We start from the raw sequence: 20,779 nt of genomic DNA, 5'->3' as shown, positions 1-20,779 counted from the left end.
TTCAACAAAACTGCAGACAGTTTACTCCGTCCGCACCTCTGTGTGTGTGTGTGTGTGTGTGTGTGTGTGTGTGTGTGTGTGTGTGTGTGTGTGTGTGTGTGTGTGTGTGTGTGTGTGTGTGTGTGTGTGTCGGTTGGAGCTCCGCTCTATGTCATTATGCGGAGAGGACAGATAAGCTTGCGCTTACGCGCTCATATGCTTTTGGAACCGAAATTTGGCACCGAAAGATAAATTATTATTTTTTCCGGTGCCATAAAAGTATCGACGTTCGGTACCCAGCCCTAGTTCTCAGACTTCTTTTCCCTTCTATTAACCTTGTTAAAATCAATGTAGATCAAATATTGGTGCTATATTGGATAGCCTGCATTAGAGACAAATATATAATTAATAAGTTGGCTTTCATGGATGTGTGCATCTTATGTAAGGTATGTTTCAATGTATGGAAGGAAGAGAAGGAGGTGACGAAGGAAAAAAGGCACGATGGAGAGGAAAAAATTAGAATTACAAAGAACTCTGTTTGGAGTGTGTTTTACTTTTGCAGATATACTGTGGTTAGACTATTTCAGATCTAATGTATAAACTGAACCTACAAAAAAATGCATTTTATTTAGAGGAATTAAAGACCTTGAAAAGCACCCATAATGTGAAGGCTGATTCACATGGAACAGTGCTCTCCGAGTGAGCAGAGGGACACTGACAGAGCGACAGCCACAGCAGGCTGGCCTTTTTGGGAAGTACAGTGAAGTCTGACCCCAGCCTAAAACTATTTCAGCAATGTTGATCGTGCGAGGGGAATAAAGGACAAATAGCTAACACACATGCTAACACACACACACAAAAAACATGGAGCATTTGATTGGCGGCTGGTATTTGCAGCTGACTCCTTCACAGAGGGGATGCCTGGTTTGACACAGTGAAAGGACAAAGGTTAAACAACAGCATCTTCACTTTCTTTCTCACTCTGTTGTCCTTTCTACACCACCCCTCTGGTCTTTTTCTCTATTGTGTTAAATGATCATGTCTCTTTCTTTCCCTGCATTTCTGTCTGTCCCTTACAGCTTGCGCCTCTCACTTTCTCTGTCTGTCTCTCTGTTGGACCAGCTGATTGGCTGGATTTCTGTGTGTATCGCCAAGAGGGGGCCAATGAGTGAGTGGCGTTATCGCCAGTGGTCGACTACCTGAGTGTGTAGTGAGAAACGATACATATAGGCAGACATGCCATAATAAAATGCTATTTTAATAACGAAAGAATGAGTTTGCTTATTTGTTTCCCATTCATCTATTTAAAAAACACTGGACTCAGACATTCCCACACATAAATACACACACATACATGCACACACCTAAAATTAGAAGGGGATCCATTGTCGTATAGGGTGGGTGGGGGCGTTGCTAGGCAACTTCTATTTCTAAGGTGAACAAGACAGTGCTGAGGGAGAATAGTGAGAGATAGAGAGAAAGCAAGATGGAGTAAGGGAGACACACACACACACACTTTTCCCCTCTCACTGCACATCTTTACTCTCTCTATCTCATCTTGTGTATGTACAATCTGGATATTAGGGCTTCAAAATAAGAGCTTTTGTGTGGACAGCTGCATAATATTTGTATGTTAATATGTAGTTAAGAGCTGGATCGGTTATGTATTCAAATGTTTTTCATTAAGCTACAGGAGGACTTTGCAGCTGAGAGCATTTCTCAGCATGTCTGTATGAATTTGTGTGAGTGTGCATATGAGGGGATCTTAAACTGAGCAGCATCAAAATTCAATAAAAATCTGACTTTCACACTGTTGGCGGCAGGCACTGCATGGTTTCTACGTAGACACTGTTCATCTAATGCTTAGTAAGAGGAGTATGCTGACACAGCCGTTCACTGGGAAATGTATACTATTTTAGTTTTGTGCCTCCTGACAAATTCGCAGCACACTACAGAGTGGCTATCTGAAGGGTAAAATTAATTTCATGGTAAGGAAGCAGTCCTCCCTGCACACTGTGTTTAGAAATACTAACACCTGTGCAAATGTCTTCCTCCAAGCCTGAATACTGATGATATAGCTGATACAACCCTTTAAGTTGAAACAATTTTCAGTTTCAAGGGATCAAAAGTCGGTTTCAACTCATTGAGTCGGTGCTCAATGAGATTCAATTTAATTGTCTCAAAAAGTAAAATCTTAAAATATACTAGATCAGTTAGGCTATAGACAACCAGAAAAAAAATCCTACTTTTTTTGTGCAATTTTCACTGTCTCTCACAACTTCATTGCAACAAAAATGCAAAAGACATCACAACTTTTATCGCAATTTTTTAAAAAGCTACCGCAAATTCAGGCATTTTGGGCCACAACAATCTAAAAAAAAAGGCTGCAAATTCCTGGAGGCATAACATATACTGTACGATGTGGAATTTAAGGGCAAATCACTAGTGCAACTTGTTGCGTCTGTTTACGCCAAAGGCATCAACAACAACTGATGACGTATCAGGGTCTTGAAGGGTTGTCCAATTTCATAGGAGAGGATTTCAATCACTACCCCTTGTAACTCTGTTCTGAGGAGCAAGTCAAAAAGTGAGGGGCACTCGAAAGGGGTAGAATGGTTAAAATAAGAAATGGGATTGGGCACTTTTGTTTGTTTGGGAGTGGGATTTCGGAGATTGAAATCCTGCCTGTTAAATATGTCTACTGAGACTACTCAGATCATGTAGGGCTGCTTGTTAGGTAGAATTGCAAGTGGCAAAAATACAAAGTCATAGTCACTGAAAATTGCTACATAGTCTAGTGCTGAGTGCATATAGGGCTTATTTACATGCAAAAACCCTTTGTTGTCTCCAGTTTACAAGATTCATGATAACTACGCAGCATTTCATAAATCTGAAAACAGGAAAAAAGAATGGCCAAAAGAACGAGCAAAAGAAACACTGAAACATCTGCGAATAACCAAACCAGAATATGGGAAGTGAAAGCAAATGTGGCTTGCAGCACGTATGACTTTTTATGCATACGAAGAATTAATCAAAATTTCTCATTCGCTGGTGTCATTTTTGCGAGCACCTCGCCTAAGTTGGCAGCACATACAGGATGTACTAAAAACTGTATTTTAACCCTATTTTAACTAGGTAAGCATACATTCTCATTTTGACCAGAAGAGACACAGTGACTGAACCAAAATAAAATGTATCCATCGGATACTGCTGTTAAGTTTAAATTGTAACAAATGTGCTGAACAGCCAAGTTCAACTGAAAACATTAAGCGCTTAATGCACAACTTCTGAGCCTTGTGGTCAGGCTTCAGGAGAGTTCTAAGACTGATGCACTGCTATATGTTTGATACCATTTACAAGACAGTTGCTTTAACCAACTGAGCCAGAGCACCATGTCAGTAATCAATTAAGAAACCATTTTTTTCTATTCTGCAACCTTAACATAAAGGAAATCCATTGAATTATCATAAACATATTGCTTTTAAAACAGAAATAACAAAAAAAGAAAAGTGGAGTAAGGCTTTTGTCTGGCCTATCTTGTAGGGTTTAATCCGCACGTAATGCAGTAAACAGCCAAGTTTAACTAACGCTAAGCTCTTAATGCACAACTACTGATATATATGTTTGATATATTTAAAGTTTTTAAAAATCACATTTTAAAAGGTTTCAAATGTATAATCCTAATGGGGGCTCCCGCATGTTCCTAAAAATAATACAAAAAGTATGATCCACAACATATGTTACAATTAATGCTGAACTTACATGTATAATTAATGATTGTTGTCATGTTTTTCTGGACCTAATTTCAATCTTTACCATCAAAGTATTCACATTTACACAGCATCACCGTTTGATATCAAGAAGTAGCACACAACGCATAAGTACTCTCAGTAGTTTTTGAGGGAGAGGACAACACTTCTCATGCACCTTTTCCTAATCCACAATCAGGAAGTACCGCTGAAGAAAAGGCACTGCTGGGATTTGAAACCAGGATCTCCTGTTTACTAGACAGGCGCTTTAACCAACTAAGCCACAGCGCCTAGTGGGAGATATATGGAGAGACAAATGCTCAGACCAGTGGTGGAACAGCGCTCCCTTTCAGTTACAAAAATAGAGTCAAAATTTTGTTTTTTGAAAGGTAAATGTTTTATAGCCAATTTAACATGGATATCAATCTATGGCCAGGCTTTAGGAGAGTTCTAAGACTGATGTAGTGATATTTGTTATATTCACATACCAGTCTTCAGCAAGATTCTAGCCAGTCTTACCTGTGCATAGTCCCTCTCCAGCTGTCCCTTCTTCAGACTGTAGGTCCTACAGAGAGAGAGAGACAGAAATGTGTTCAGTTGTTTGAAGGGGGTAAATAGTATATGTAGGCTAATATTAAATCAATTCAGCAGCTCACAAGTTATTGTCATTTGTAAGTTAAGACATAAACATATTAAAGACAGGAGGAAGAATATATAAATCAGATTTTCATTTTCAATGAATAGGTTCTTATCATTTTGGCCATAATCCTGCAGCCCTTCGTTCTGACCCACAAAATGCACAAACCCCTACAAATTTCCCCCTTGCCGTCTCTATATCACACAACATCCTGGCAGCAGAGACAGTGGAAGCTCTTATCACAGTCCAGGAATGTGCAGAATGGAAAACATAACATTACGTATACGATTACACAGACAGATAAATGTACTGGCACTGTTTGCTAAATGAACAAAAGTGGCATACTGGAAACGACCACACCGAGTGAACAAACATTTTACCTGTATATTATGACAGGAATTTGACTACTTATATTCATATATCATACCCATCTTTGTGTACTATATGAAAAAAGTAGAATGGTCCTCACTAGCATTAATATGTTGTATATAAATGACTCCTACTAAAACTGCCTCAGTACATTACATCTCTTCTAAAGATTAAAATTATAGTTTTCCTATGGGGACAACTCGGAAGCAACTCAGAGGAGGCAGTGCCCTTGGTGTCGTCGCGCCGCCAAAAATTGCCGCTGAGCGCTGCGCTCAAAGTTGAAATGATTTCAACTTGTTGGCGCTGACCTGTCAAGGCGCAAAACAAAGCCAGAAGCAATAATGACGTATATCTGCATGGAGCTTTTGCCTCTGTTTTACCTCTGATTATGTGCAGGCGCCTTACCACTGGACTTATAAGTTGTTTGGGACCTACAAGTATAGTCTCACATCACAAAAGCTTGCATTTCTCTCTGAATAATTAGTGTGGGTGGGAGTCAGTTTTCATATGTAAATGTAGGCAGTGTGGAAGTGGTTTCACAAACAACCTAATCATTAGCATTATCTTTTTGGTTATTCACATGCAGATGTTTAGGACTCACTAACCCACTTGGGAGCTCCCATTTCAACATTTTGTTAAGAAGGTCAAAAGGTCTTTTGTTTTTTTATTGCGAAAGTGACTTGCTCGTCAGACCTGAGATCTGTATTATGTGGGAAACATTACACATAGGATTGGGCAGACGTGTATGACTGACGTTGGCAGACACAAGCGACTCCGATCTAGATTGCTGTTTGAAATAAAGATGATGTGAGGGAACAACAATCAAGCAACAACAGGGAAGGGAAACAGTGGTGGAAGACGCAGAAAAGGAAGACAACACTTACTGTAAGTGTAGATGGCATAATTACTGCTAATTACATTTAAACAAATAGGAAAGCGCTTCTTTTCAAATGTTTCCCAAGACATCCTTTTTGTGTTAAACCTGCTGTGTACAGTCTGTTTTCTAAACAGGGGCTGCTTTAGACTTCTAGCTTTAGCTAAAAAAGAGGCATGATCAATTCTTAATGACTGAACCAGTCTTTTAAATCCTGCAAAGAAAACTGCAATATTTCCAACTGTCAATGATCTACTACAAGAGGTTGGAGCATGTGTTTAGTGTTTAACTCCACCCCCACACGTTAGTGGAAATAGGACACGGCCTTCCCTGATCTCACTGATACCTCCACCCCCAACCTTCAGTATTGAGTCTGTGGTCTAAAACACACATGCTCAGTCAGCACTGCAGGCCTCGTTGGCGCAGTAGGCAGCGCGTCAGTCTCATAATCTGAAGGTCGTGAGTTCGAGCCTCACACGGGGCAGGTCTTTTGAGATTAATTTGAAAACCACCCTTTGCGCCACGAAATAGCAGAAAGAGCACCTGGAATATGGTATGTGCCGGTTTTAACTGCTGGTGATTTCCAAATCTCCCCCCTAAAAAAAATTGTATAATGGATTAAACTGGAAAAGAATTTAGTGTTTAAATTCATAATAGTTGCATTATGAATGACAGAGAGTTTCTCTAAAAAGGAATAATTCTGTATATAATCACAACATTTATGTAACCCCTCACATCAAAATGAGCTGAACACCCTACTTTGCAACATGACACTTGATGATCACAGACGTTATGTGAAAACTGAGTGGAAACTGTCTCCTCACTCAGGGCATGAAAAGCTCTTTCTTCTTGCTGTTGGACAGATTTGTGTCCTCCGTTCCAAACTAAACTAGATCGGCAGTGACAGACGTTTTTATTCTTTATGTCAACGTGCTGCAATACAGAGCCCTGACGAACACAGCTCTGTCACGTATGGAGCTTCTTGTGTGCAACATAAATATATAGCCTACTATTTCAGAGGTTAATTATCATTAATTGATGTCTAAACATTCAACAAACACATCTTTGTAACCTTCTTTCAACTTATAGTGGACCATGTTTGAGGCATAATCACTCTCATGAGCCTCCAATGCCCACTTTTTAAACCAAAATAAAGTGATACCACCATAGAGAGAGGGGTTTACTGGCAATCCAGGCCTAGCTGTCTGAATAAATGATGACACCTCTTTAGCAAATACTGGAATAGATCAATTGTTGTAAAAATAGATGTACTAAACTTACAGCCTTATTCGGCTGGGAGTAGAGCTGGGCAACTTATCGCTATTATATCCATATGAGGCTAGATATCGTCTTAAAAGTGTGGATATCGTAATATCGCAATATGACGTGAAGTGCTGTCTTTTCCTGGTTTTAAAGGCTACATTACAGTAAAGTGATGTCATTTTCTGAACTTACTGTTCTAGCTGTTCTTTTATTTGCCTTTACCCACTTGGTCATTATATCCACATTATTGATGATTATTTATCAAAAATCTCATTGTGTAAATATTTTGTGAAAACACCAAAAGTCAACCCTACAATATCGATGTATTTGGTCAAGAAGATTGTGATATGTGATTTTCTCCATATCACCCAGTTCTATTCTCAAGTCATAGCAGTAAAGCAGCCTGTGTCCCTGAGTTGTCCCGTGTATTCTCATCCTAAGGATAAATTAAGGTCAAGCATTGTGGTTACAAATCATATGCTGCAGAGACACCAATGCTGAAGTACAATGGAACTGAGAAGTACTGCTATTCTACAAGCACCTCTAGCGAAAACTCAGGATGACTTCTGTAAACAGCACTGTGTGAAAAGGCACTGCTGGGATTTGAACCCAGGATCTCCTGTTTACTAGACAGGCGCTTTAACCAACTAAGCCACAGCGCCCTGTAAGCCCTCAATGGAGAGCACTGTTTGAATCGCTTATCAGTTGGAACAACACATTCCAAAACCCAAAGATAGCATGTTGATACTCCAGATTCCAGTGACTGCAATTGACTGCTTATGCCTGAAATCATACGAATGTTCCTGTACATAATCCTCCACTGGAGCTTTCATATTTCAGTTTTGATACAAGACTTGAGCTGACTGTAGAAAAGGCACTGCTGGGAAAGGCCTCCTGTAGTCTATGGGGAAAAAGTCCCATGTGTAAAAACTCATCACTGCCACTGACCTCTGGATTATGTTGGAACATATGTTATTAGTTACCTTATCGTTTACGTAAGAGTATGGGCGTGTGTGACATAGGGAACTATTGTATGAGATGTAATTCCCCATTGAAGGTTCAGTAGAATTGAGTTAGAAGAGAAGTAGAATTGTGCTGACTGTGGAAAAAACACTTCAAACCCATAAATACAACTATTAGCATTTCAATGAACTTGTACATTTGAGCTAAGTTCCCACTAGAAGACTTCTCCAGAAGTCTCCAGTTTGCTCTAATATTCACACTATACAACTTGCTATCTTGTGGTCTTCTTTTAACACTACCTGAGTGACCGGCAACAGGGGCTCAGACACTACTAGAACTTTCACCAGGAGGAATCCCAGAGTATAGCCTCCAAACTACGTTTTTGTGACGAAAACACAAACTGTGACCAGGGATTCTTGGATTCCCGTGAGAAATAAGCGCTCAGAGTTGTTGGTGGCTGATCTGCAGGGATAAAACAAAGAGGAAAAAGAAAGAGCAGACAGAGGCGCTTTTAATGGGGTGTTGTTGATGACACACACGTTCACAAAATAGCCTGTTTCCACACCTCTTTACTATTTACAGCCTGTTTTCTCTCTGTGCAACAACAACTTTGGTCTGTGTTGCAAATGCACCACCTACAGGAAAGTACAGGCGACCCCTCCCCCTGGTTTCCCCTTAGGCCGTGTCTTGCGCTCTCATTGGCTGTAGCTCTTGAGACGTGCGCACGCGAGTGCAGAGCAAAATCCGATTTGCTTCCGATACAGGGCTATTGTCGGGGAGCTCCAAAATCAAACGGCATTAGTGTGATCTTTTATCATGATGCATGTGTGTTGACATATTACAGTATTAAGAGACATTTGGCAAGAAAGTATTTAAGGCACTGCTGGGATTCTTCCCCAGGATCTCCTGTTTACTAGACAGGTGCTTTGACCAACTAAGCCACAGCGCCTTGTCACAGCACTGCTTGATTAAGCCATAGTACTGGACTTACAAGACGTTTGGGATCTACAACAAGAGATAGAACTTATTTCTGAGAGTAAGGTTTTTTTTTGGTTTAACCTGTAATCACGTGTTAAATCTGCCAGAGACGGCAGATAAAACTGACGCTAATTATGCGAGCTGAAATGAGGTCGGAGAAACAATGGAATATAACGTATAAATCTTTAGGGTCTGAAAAAAGTGGGCTGTGACTCAATCACTGTACTTGAACTGAAGGGATTCAATTTTAGTAGCTGCAACTGGCTGTGGCAGTGATACGAGTCTAGGAAACCAATCAATTTGAAAGTATTTAAAATTAAAGTTTCTTTCATCATCTACACACACACACACACACACACACACACACACACACACACACACACACACACACACACACACACACACACACACACACACACACACACACACACACACACACACACACACACACACACACACACACACACACACACACACACACACACACACACACCAAAACACACACATACAGTACATTATGCAAATATGAATTCTGGCTCTCTGACACCTTTATGCACAGCTCTATAAATAAGCTTTTCCTGCTTTGGTATCTTAATACTGCAGACTCAGGGTCCAAAATTAACTTTTTTGTCCACCAGCCAAATGGCTAGTGAATGTTCAAATTTTACCAGCCACTCAATAGATAACCATATTGTTTTGGCTGGTGAGTGAAGCAAATCCACCAGCCACTTGCATATTTTACCAGCATTTGGCTGGTAGATGGTGCTAATTTTGGACCCGGACTGCAGTATACTTGTGTATCAGTAAGGGCCTCTGGAACACGTGTAGACAAACACACATCCTCATCCTCACTGGGATCCTTGGACATGTCTAGGCTTCTCATGCAACCATGGTGACACTACAGCAGAGACCTCATATGTAATATATGCACACCCAATTAACAGCTAGAAATATCTCACACACACTACCCATCTTTGTGTGGTACTGTGTGTTTCTTGACACAGAATAAAAACAAACAGAGACGTCTTGAATGCTTATTTTGCTTAAAATTTTAGGTAAGTGTAAGTTAGCATATACTGTACGTCTCATAAGATGCTTGTCAGTCAGTACCTCTGTACTCCTTATGGCCCTGACACACCAACCCAATTTTCGGCCGTCGGACAGTCTGGCGAGGTCAGTGACTCGAGTCTGTTCGGTGGCCGACCTGACTTGTTGGGTCGGAAGGAGGGCAGTCGGACTCAATGACCAATCGGATTGGTGGAGTGCTAACCCGGAAATGACGAGCAAGATGAGCCTGACGAATGCCTCTCAAAATCTGACGAAAATCTTTTAAACTGACCTTAATGCCATTATGCCCGGTGGTAAAATCCGGGAGCAGCCAGACCCACATGACGCGTTTGTCCAATCAGCTGCCGGTTTTAATTTTTTGGGCAACAATACAGATTAGCGCCGCCTGCTGTTATGGAGACGTACTTTTTTGACCAACTCGGGGAGGCAGTCAGTCCGACTGGCTTTTCTGCGGACGGTCGGCCGTCGGGTTGGTGTGTCAGAGCCTTTATACTTGCTTTCCTCACTCCTTTTATTTGTTCTGCCCACAGTCTATTTCCATCTATCCTTAAAACCTCTCCATACCCTCCCTCCTCCTCCGCATTTCTTCCTGACTCTTATCACTTCCTCTTTGGCGTTCTGCACACTGGTTTCTTGCCCTCTCTTTCTCTACAATTCCTTCGGTCTTTCCTCCCTCATCTCTCTCTCTACTCTGCCTGCCCGTCATTTGTGTACGTTCGTTAAGTGTGTCGTGCATGAGTCAAAAAGCAGTGTCAGCATCAGCTGTGCATGGAGACCTCTGACACCATCACCTCTGACAGGAAATACTTAAGTGCTTAGGAGTGGACACTAAGTGTATATTGTGTGTGAAGGCAGAGAGAGAGGGAATGATCAAACGTGGGAAAAGAGCTAAGATCAATGGTTTACAGGACACAGCCTGAGATCGGCGACAACAGGATAAGCAACATGAGTCACAGACAGAGACAGAGGCGGAGGAGGTCATGTTTTCACACTGCGTGATCACCACAAGACAATAGAATGCAGTTTTTCCACTCTAAGGCCCCGTCCACACGTACCAAAACGATCTTTTTTTTACCCGTCTTCCCTGGATTCGTTTCAAGAAAAGTTGCGTCCAAACGAATCCACTTGTAAATGACTCAACGCGCTACTTCATATTCCAGGCCTATAGGCGGCGCTGTTTCTGCTACAGTAATTCACAAAAAAACGGAGAAGAAGAGCATAGTCATTTTCACTTCCTATCATAACATGACCAGATTATAACGTTCTCTTAATACATCCGTGGACTATAATCACTTTCACCACTGCTCATTTTATAAAGGCTGCCGCAAGAAAACGTGTCTTTGTTTACGTTGTATAATGTGCTGTTGGATTGCCTTTTATTTTGCATGATTGCAGCGCGCTAGTAGCGAGCTAACGTCGGCAGTCAAACAAACATCAATGATCCATGAATGACGTTGGCTACATAACGTTAGCAATATATCTTGTGTAGAATCCAGAGGGAAGGGTCAGGGAGCAGAGACACAGTATTTAGATGAAGTGAGCTGGTTTGACCACGGAGATGGGATGTGCTGGCTTAGCTTTAACGCAGTTGTGTGCGTCAGCGGCCGTGGGAGAGGGTGTAAAAGAGGGGTGTGGCGATGACATCATCGATACGGATCCGTATTCACCATCCATACGAAGCCAAACGAGAGCCGTTTTCGGATTTTTTCACCCTGAGACCAGGTTTCAAAAAAGTGCGTTTTCAGGCAGTGCGTTTGCAGGATTCGTCTGGACGGTCGGCCCAAACGATGCAAAACATGTGCGTTTGCACAAAAAAACGTTTCCGTGTGGATGGCCCCTAAGACCTAGCAGGCATTTGAACAAAAACATTCACTATTTTATTTCATTTCAGAATACAAGTTACGTTGCAAGCAACTAAATTTAAAGATTGAAGTTAACGACTATAAGTTAATTCTTGAAAGGCCTGTGTGCTAGCATTAGGGTTGCAAAATTCTGGGAATTTTCAAGGATGGAAATTTTTCATGGGAATTAACGGGAATAAAACAGGAATACATTGGATATTTTTAATATTGCTTTTTATAATACTGTTCGTCTATAACAGGGAACTTAAATGTAGTTGAAAAAAACATCTTGCAGCATAATCTTGGTTAAAACAACCTGATTTAATGCAACTTCAGTTGAATGGCCTCCCTATATTTGTCAATGACATGCACACACACATTAATCAGCATAGGCTACTACATACTTGCCAACATTTAGTTTTTAAAATAGCTAAACTTTCCATGGAAAGTTTCTGGAAAATTACTGGAAAATGTCCGCCCCTTTGCAACCCTAGCTAGCATTGAAGAATTAGAAACTTTATACAAACCCAAATCAGTTGCCATTGCTCTGACAGAGACTACAGTGAATTGAACATAGTGTTAGTTTTCTATCTATAAAAAAAAGGCAGGAATCTCTGTCCGTCCATGCACAAAAGGCTTTCTGCGACATGTGCAAAAGAACAATAAAAAAAGACGTGACCCGCAGCACCCTAAAGTACACAGAGCCCACTGTGTATTATCATTCAACCTACTTTTGTGTGACTAAACTAGGGCTGCCCCCTGAATGTGACACATTTATTATTAATAAACGGTGAGTAAAACTAAGCAAACGCACAATAAAGTTTGAAAAAGCGATCGAGGCCAAGCAATCGGCCCATTCCGAACAGGTACATTTTGAACGGGCACTGCACTAGTTATACAAATCCTGAAAATACTGCTGTGGCAGATAGGTTAGGTAACAATGGAAAAACAGACCAAGAAATATCGTATAATATTAGGGCTGTGAATCTTTTGGTATCTCATGATTTAATACCAATTCTTGGGGTCACAGCTCGATTCAAAATTGATTCTCGATTCAAAACAACTCCTGATTCAAAATTGATTCAGCACATAGGCATGCTACTTTCAGGATCTACTTTCAAGTTTCAAGTTATTTATTGTCAGATGCACAACAGTTACAGAAGCATTCCCAAAGTCATGGCCACTGAATATCTTGGGTTTCAGGCTCCCTCCAACCATGCTAATTAAAGTTGTATAAAACAAAAAATCACAAGTAAAACAAAAAACTAAATGAGAATCCATGACATAAAATAGTGCAAATTAAAATATAGGGCTAAACATAATAAAATAATAAACCTCTATTCTGGTCTGCTGTGCGTTAATAAAGGCAGGGTGGCAAATTATGGCATGAAAGCAGACAAAAGTGCGTACAAGATTATAGTCTTTATATTTGAAAAGGTTTTATCAACTCATTGCAATAATGTCAACACGCAAAGGAAAATCTAAGACAAAAGGTAACTTTAATTCATGTTAAACTATGTAAAAAAAAGTTAGATTTGATCTGCAACTGTGTATTCAAACTCAAAATGAGCACGCTCAAAGTAACATGCCATTTGCTTATGGCCAGGCAAAGCAGCCTATGAATTATTTTCATTGAAGCGGTCTCCACTCTGCTGTCACATCTCTACCTTTCTTAAACAGGTAGGATTCATTGCAGGACTGTTGTATTACATTGCATTAGATTGTTAGGATGTTCATACAGCATTTTTCTGGTATATCATTGTACCAGACAGTGATGGAGTACTCGAGTCCTGGACTCTGACTCAAACCCGACTCAAGTCACTATTCTCTGGAATTGTGACTCGACTTGGACATGGGCACTTATGACTTGGACTCAGACTTGAGAGGATTTATGAAATTAAACTAGAGCATTCATGAAATAAAACTCAGAAGTTGGATGAAGTTTCTGCCTACTTTTATGTGTAATAAATAGGTCATGAAAATGTGATATAAGACATTGATATATTCAGTCTGTAACTGTTTCAGCTGTTTCATCCTACGTAGACTCAGACTTGAGTCTGACTCGAGTTGCTCTTCTCTGGACTCGTGACTCGACTAGGACTCGATTTCAGGTAATGTGACCCGACTTGGACTTGACTCAGACTCTTCTTTGGTGACTCGGGCTTGGACTTGAACACTGGGGACTCAAGACTCGACAGTTGGTGACTCAACTACAACACTGGCACCAGATACTGTAAAAAATGCTTCGCGGGACATTTGTGTAACAGATGAGGTTATTATGTTTGATACTTATTTGAACTTCTTATTTTAATGGGACTATTTATTATCCGACTGCCTTGTACCACGGGTATTATTTAAACAGAAACATGTTTTAATGGCAAATCACAATAATTGTTTCAATCATACAGTTTAAAGTGATGGTTCGGAGTAATTCACCCTAGGGTCCTTTGCACCACGACCTCGAGCCAAACACCCCCCCAGAAGCTTTTTTCACCTTGGTCTAACATTGGGAGAGTTAGCGTAGAGTAGCGTTATCAGCTGAATAGCTTAGCGCAGGGGCTAATGGACCCACGTTTTATCTCGTAAGTTACCCCACTAATAATGCCCGAAATGATACCAATAAGTTATTGGATAACATGTTATTTACATAAACTTCTGGTGTACTTACAAACTTTCCAATCCATCGTTTTATGAGAGCATAACCTATTTGTACTACTTGTAGACGTTTGGTATCATTTCGGGCATTATTAGTGGGGTAACTTACAAGATACAAACGTGGGTCCATTAGCCCCTGCGCTAAGCTAATCAGCTGATAACGCTACTCTAGCTAACTCTCCCAATGTTCGACCCAGGTGAAAAAAGCTTCTGGGGGGGTGTTTGGCTCGAGGTCATGGTGCAAAGGACCCTAGGGTGAATTACTCCGAACCATCACTTTAATGTTACGTAAGTCACAGCCAGTGCTTCCTAAAGGCATACTACATCTTGCATCAAGCTATCTGCTTAGGATGTGACACTGGTATTTGCATCTTAAAATAAATTAAGTTTCAGTAGGTCATGGTTGAAGAAATGTCTTTGACTCATTTTGAGATAGAAAGAACCCTTCATCTCATATTGTCATCATCTTTGTCATTTCAGCCTTTCAGATACCCCTGGGTCTAGTATTAGCTGGGGTTCTCCTGTGATTTTGAATAACAGCAGAGGCTTTCTGTGCTGTCATTTTACCAAACAAAAAGGCCACCTAATTATATTAGCAGGGTGTGTGAATCAGCATTGCATTAATTTGGTTCTTTTCCCCCCAATGAGTCCTTGATTTTCTGTTTTTCTTTCTAAATTATGGAGGCATTAATGAGGACTCTGAAAGCATTTTGGTTTCAAATTGGGAGGCTCATCTAGCTACTCAGCATAGAGACCCATTATGTTTTAATGATATCTGCAGATAGTTCCTAGGATTTGGTCAATACATTTGAGAGAGATAAATATCCCATTTAAATGTGCCACCAAAAACACTAGGGCTGTGCTCGATTAAAGAAATTCTTATTCGACTAACACTCATTCAATTGTATCGACTAATCAATTAGTTGATTTAATCTGTAAATCTGAGTTTCTCCGCAAAGAGTCATGCAAAAGCACCACTTTAATTCTTGTGTTTACCAGAGATGTGCTTGTACGTTTCTTGGAAATAAGTCATTCAGCATGAAAAAAGCATAAAAACATGACTAATCGATTAAAGAAATCTAAGTTGACTAAGACCAAAACGACCGATTAGTCAACTAATCGACTAAGAGAGAGCAGCCCTACAAAACACAGACATGGGGGGTAAATTCACATATTACATGGACTGTGGCCGTGCCACAGTTCTAGTCCAGTGCAGTCCAGGCATCAGCTACAAAAACCGGCACTCTCATCCTTTGTTTTCTCACTACTGTCATCTCCATGATTGACGATGCTCTTTGTGGATTATTTATAATGCACACTCTGTCTAGACTATGGTAAATTACATGCACTTGACTTTGCAATTTGTCTCCTAGTACTCTGACAAAAAATAAAATACCGTCTTCACGGAGGGGTGAATTGTTGTAAATCTCCCCCATATTATGCCATTCATGAGAACATATTTAAAAATGCAGTGCTGCATGGCAAAGCATACAATGCCTTTTGCAAAAGGCAAAAAGGCCATCAGGAAAAAAGGCCATCACAATGTCACAATGATGGCCTTTTTGCAATTTGGTTTCATTCACTGATCTACAGATTAAACTGATATAGCACAACTGCAATACTGAAATTGTGTTACAGCTTCATTATTATGTTCTGCATAAGGAAAGGCAAGTAGGTGTCTAGAAGCTAGCTGTGTGTGTGTGTGTGTGTGTGTGTGTGTGTGTGTGTGTGTGTGTGTGTGTGTGTGTGTGTGTGTGTGTGTGTGTGTGTGTGTGTGTGTGTGTGTGTGTGTGTGTGTGTGTTGGGGCAAACATAAGGGTATGGGGGATTTAGCTGGATTGAGGACACCAAGTTGACTCCCTGAGTCCACCAACTTGTCATCATTTTCTCCTCTCTCTATCTCTTATCCTCTCTCCTAAAACTAGTCCAGCTAAAATTCAGTCCCAGAGGATTAAATACACTTCCCTTTCTTTCTTTTTGTCCCCCCCTTTTACCTGTTACAATTGGTAAACAGGCTTAATGCACTACAGCTAGCAACGTTTGTGCATGTGTGGTTGAGCGTGTATATTGATTAAAGCCAGCCTGTGGATTAATTAGGGTAAATAACCTCAGAGCAGATTTTGGGATTTAAGAGTTAACATTTACTGTAGGCTTTAGGCAGGAAAATGTGTGTCTGTCAATAGAGTATGCGCTTCATTATGTGACCACAAGTTATTTAGTTGACATGATGTTCGCAAAAGTCTAGCCAAGTGATCTACATAGTCTACAAGTTCACGTAAAATATTTCAGTGTCGTATTTGCAGTCCAGACCCATAAAAAAAAGGTGTTTTTTTTGTTTTAACAAAAAGGACAATATCCCCTAATTACAGTACTGTAAATGGCCCAGTGTTAGCCAACTGGCTAGCTTCCTACTGTAGTCTATTCACTGACTGTTTGCAGGCATCATTGCGGTTATCATGCATTCTGACCCTGGATGGGGAAAGGTCAATACTTGCTGCTCCCTGTGGAAATCACTGCTGCATTAGTCTCGCATTTTCCACACAGCATTCCAGGATGGGAGAGAAACGTGCTCTGGTTTATTTTTTTAAACCAATCACAAATCGTCTGGCGGCGCTGAGTGACGCACGGAGCCACGGTGCCGCTGCAAAATAGCTTTGGGACGGAACTTGTTTTGGTGGAACGTGTACGTTCAAGGGGGTGAACAGGTGAAAAAAGTTGTCAACAGTTAGCCTAATTTATCTCCTTTTTAGCAACAGTTTGCTTTATTTGCAATCGTTTCTTAAAAGTATAAAATGTCTTAAAATTACATTCCAGGATATAGTGTCCTTTCTCTCACAGAAAGAGTCGTTGGATCAGAATAAAATCTGTTTTACTACTGTGAGCTTTACAGATATCCCACATAGCTAATGAACAATTCCAGACATATAACACATTTTTGCAATGTGCATTGCAGATCACATTTTCACTCACTATGACCCCTACTTTGTCATTATTAATCGTATATGAACTATAACATTGCCGTCAGTGGGCTTATTTGCTAGCTAACCAACGCAATGGAAAAATATAGCACATAGACGGTACCGTAGAATAACGTTACGTGAAACAGCGATTTAACGTCACCACTCGTTTTACATACAGTTTAGCAACAAAACCAAATGCTGAGGGAACATTTCTACGTTTTCTCATGTTGGTTTTGAGCGCCATGCATCCCCACTAACCTGGAAAACGTTTTTTAAAAAGTAAGTGAATACAGCGTGTGGCTCAAATACAACATCTACTGCAGCGGGGAGTCCGAGGCAGGGGGGCCGCGCAATGTGCTAACGTGAGCTTCTTCTGTCATCTGTGGTCTGATAAACAGTAAATTCATCAAATTCAGTGCCCATAACGCGATTTTCCAATCAAATGTAGGGCATACATACACGTAGGGCTGGGCAATATGTAGAAAATCAAATATCACAATATTTTTTACCAAATATCTCGATATCGATACAGAGACAATATTGTAGTGTTGACTATTGGTGCTTTCACAAAATTAGATTTTTGATAAATAATCATCAGTAATGTGGATATAATGACTAAGTGGGTAAATGCAAATAGAACAGTTACAAGAGTCTGGTAAGTTCAGAAAATAACATCACTTTACTGTAATGCAGCCTTTAAAACCAGGAAAAGACAGTACTTATGCCATATTACGATATAACGATATCCAAAATCTAAGACGATATTTAGTCTCATATCAGGATATCGATATAATATAAATATATTGCCCAGCTCTAGCGTCACATTTCACGGGACCCGTGTGAATGCGGTTTTGATGGTAAATCGGTCGTCGAGACTTTTGTTGCGGTTTGTCACTCTACCTGAGGGGAAAATGCTGTACTCGCGCTGTTGTTTATTCACTGCCACTTTGTCTGTGTTACCGGTCTGTATTATTCTCCTGCATGTCATTCTGCTATGTTTGTACTTTTTGTTTCTCTGTAAGCATGCTGTGTCCATAACGTAGCTCCTGTTTGTGAGAAAGAATTTCCTCTTGGGGACAAAGTCTGAAGTCTATTTAGTTGACATGACCAGCCGCAATGGAGTTTCCTCGTAGACCTTTATGCCGCTGGTGAAATGGCAACAGTAATTTGAGCAAGACGAAGACATAGGCGAGGTTGAAAATATTTTTAACAAAAGAATCACACTTTGTCAGTGAACACAACATCATTTAGCGTTACAGATCAAGCAGCCATGCAATATTAGAGTTACTGGAAGAAATCAAAGATGAAATTGAATCTCCCACTCAGCGTTCACATCCCATTCCAGCAGTTGTTAAACTCCTCGCTAAATTACAAATATTGGCATCAGGATCATTTCAAACATCAGCAGTGGGAATATCGCAGTCTGCACTCAGCCATATCATAGCACAAGTACCGCTTTGCTACAGCGCAATTTACGGTATAGTGGGTGGAGAAAGACGCTGATTGCCTGATGGGTGTCAGGGTTGATAAATACTACGCAAAATGTGGAAGCATAGCGTGCGCCATTACCGAACTCGCATAAACAGACGCAGCGCAAACTGCGCTAGTGTAGTGTAAATTAGGCCCTCGGTGTCTTGGCCAAGGGTACATCGACAAAACTGATGCTTGTCGCCGCAGGTCGCTTGAGATCTCCCAATTTCAAGGTGGTCTCAATAAACACTGCAGCACCCTGCTGCTCCTGATTTTACCACCAGGAGAATGTGTCATCAGAAATAATTACAAAACATCAAAGGCTAGAGGAACGCCCGAAGAAAACACTGCAGGCTGGGTCTTTCAACCATGAGGATGACAAGGCCAATTTGAAGATCTGTACCCAGTGGCATGTAGCTCCATCCATCACTGACTAAAAGAACTAACACATTGGGGTTACATATGCTTAACTTGGCTCTCCCACAAGTGAGACCGGGGCCGTGTTCACTCTCCAAAACCCAGCAGCAACAAGGCAATCTGTTCTCAAACAGCTGGAGCTGCCCCCCAAGAGTGAAAGGGAGAGAAGGGGGAAGGGGGAGTCTCAGAGAGAGAAGAGGAAGTGTGAAATGAGAAACAAGAGAAAGGGATGGAAGCAGAGAAGCAAAGAGTATAAGACAGTCTGCTGTCATAAATGATCAATGCTTACTCAACACAGAAAAAAATGAGAGCGTGTGAAAGAACCAGGGTTTCCTCCCATTGCCAAATCCAAAAGGGAAAACTGCCAGAATCGCACACGTGATGAGTAAACAGAGCTGAGACTAAATGAAAAAAGAGAAATATGTAGACTGACAAAAAAAATGTTAGAGCAAAAGAGACAGAAACAGCATGGAGAGTATGACGGCGAGATACAAAATGAAATTTGGAAAAGAAGAAAGAGGGGAAGAAAGACAAGAGTCGGAGAGCAGGAAGAGGGCAGCAGGAAATTCCTTCGTCATTTTACCCAACCCTATGGCCTTCTCAAAAAACTGGAATATGACAACCCTCCTCCTCCTCTTTTTCTTTCTAATGCCACTCCTCCCTCACTCATTAGTTGTTTCCTTCCTTCTTTCCTTTTGTGCATGGCTGTGTCCATGTGTGCATGCCGTGCACAGCATATCGCGGTCACATGACGACTAGAATTAAAATCATCTGGCAGTTGGTGAGTGTATTCTTCAGGATTGTGTTAGCACACGCATGCGATACAGACGTGTTCATACCTCATGTCTTCCAGCAGGTCATATTCAGTCTGGTATTTAAAGTGCAGTCTTGTCATCTGCTCTGTGTGTGTGTTTTTCAGCTCCTGTGTCACTTTGACCTGGAGGAAACAAGAAGACACGTCAAGTAAAGGATTGGTCATGTATTCGTCCGTCTGCTGTGCATGGGTTATTCATGTCATAGCTCAAATTCACCTTCAGAAAACCTACAACAAATCCTTCCACATTGATCAAATCAAATCATGAGATATACAAAGTGAGACTATGGCTGTTATAGTACAGCTTAAATTGCCTTTACCTGGTCATGAAAGAGTTCAATGAACTGTGAATGCCTCTACCTGCCTAAGATTATTATACACATTAATAATTTATTGATTTTTTTTCTCAGTGACATATATCACCCACCCCTACTTGGATTAAATGTTGCATGAAATCACAAAAAGTCACACACTATTCTGACAAACGCAGTAACATAATCCAGTATGACTGTAACGAACAAATATTTCCTTTATCAATTTATTTGCTGATAATTTTTTCAATGAATTGTCAGTCTATGAAAAAATAGTGACCTTGGACTCTAACAACTCAAAGATGTATTAAAATATACAACAGCAATAAATGAATATTTGAATATGATGACTGGTCGTAGTCAGTAACATAAAATGTGTGTTTTCATCTCCCGAAGTTTACTGAATGCACAAAATATTGAGAACATCAAGT

At 40.6% G+C, this 20,779-nt stretch overlaps 1 protein-coding gene and 3 non-coding genes across 6 annotated transcripts in view; 1 reads left to right on the top strand and 3 right to left on the bottom strand.

The window, feature by feature from the left end:
- The window catches only part of LOC120572738 (F-BAR and double SH3 domains protein 2-like), a 66,118-nt gene that overhangs the window by 40,677 nt on the left and 4,662 nt on the right, over nt 1-20,779 (bottom strand). For all 3 annotated transcript variants that reach the window (XM_039822140.1, XM_039822147.1, XM_039822156.1), the window contains exons 2-3: nt 20,063-20,160; nt 4,248-4,293 (exon numbers count right to left, since the gene is read on the bottom strand). In XM_039822140.1, coding sequence (XP_039678074.1) covers nt 4,248-4,293; nt 20,063-20,160 — 144 coding nt within the window. The remainder of the gene's footprint in view (nt 1-4,247; nt 4,294-20,062; nt 20,161-20,779) is intronic.
- trnat-agu lies at nt 3,946-4,019 on the bottom strand. The gene has a single exon. It is a non-coding gene; the product is annotated as a tRNA-Thr (tRNA).
- Nucleotides 6,020-6,092, top strand: trnam-cau. The gene has a single exon. It is a non-coding gene; the product is annotated as a tRNA-Met (tRNA).
- trnat-agu lies at nt 7,460-7,533 on the bottom strand. The gene has a single exon. It is a non-coding gene; the product is annotated as a tRNA-Thr (tRNA).

Source organism: Perca fluviatilis, chromosome 2 (genome assembly GCF_010015445.1).
Source record: "Perca fluviatilis chromosome 2, GENO_Pfluv_1.0, whole genome shotgun sequence".
Lineage (NCBI taxonomy): Eukaryota > Metazoa > Chordata > Actinopteri > Perciformes > Percidae > Perca > Perca fluviatilis.
The sequence above is the reverse complement of the archived record's forward strand: the minus strand, read 5'-3'. Positions and strand labels throughout refer to the sequence as shown.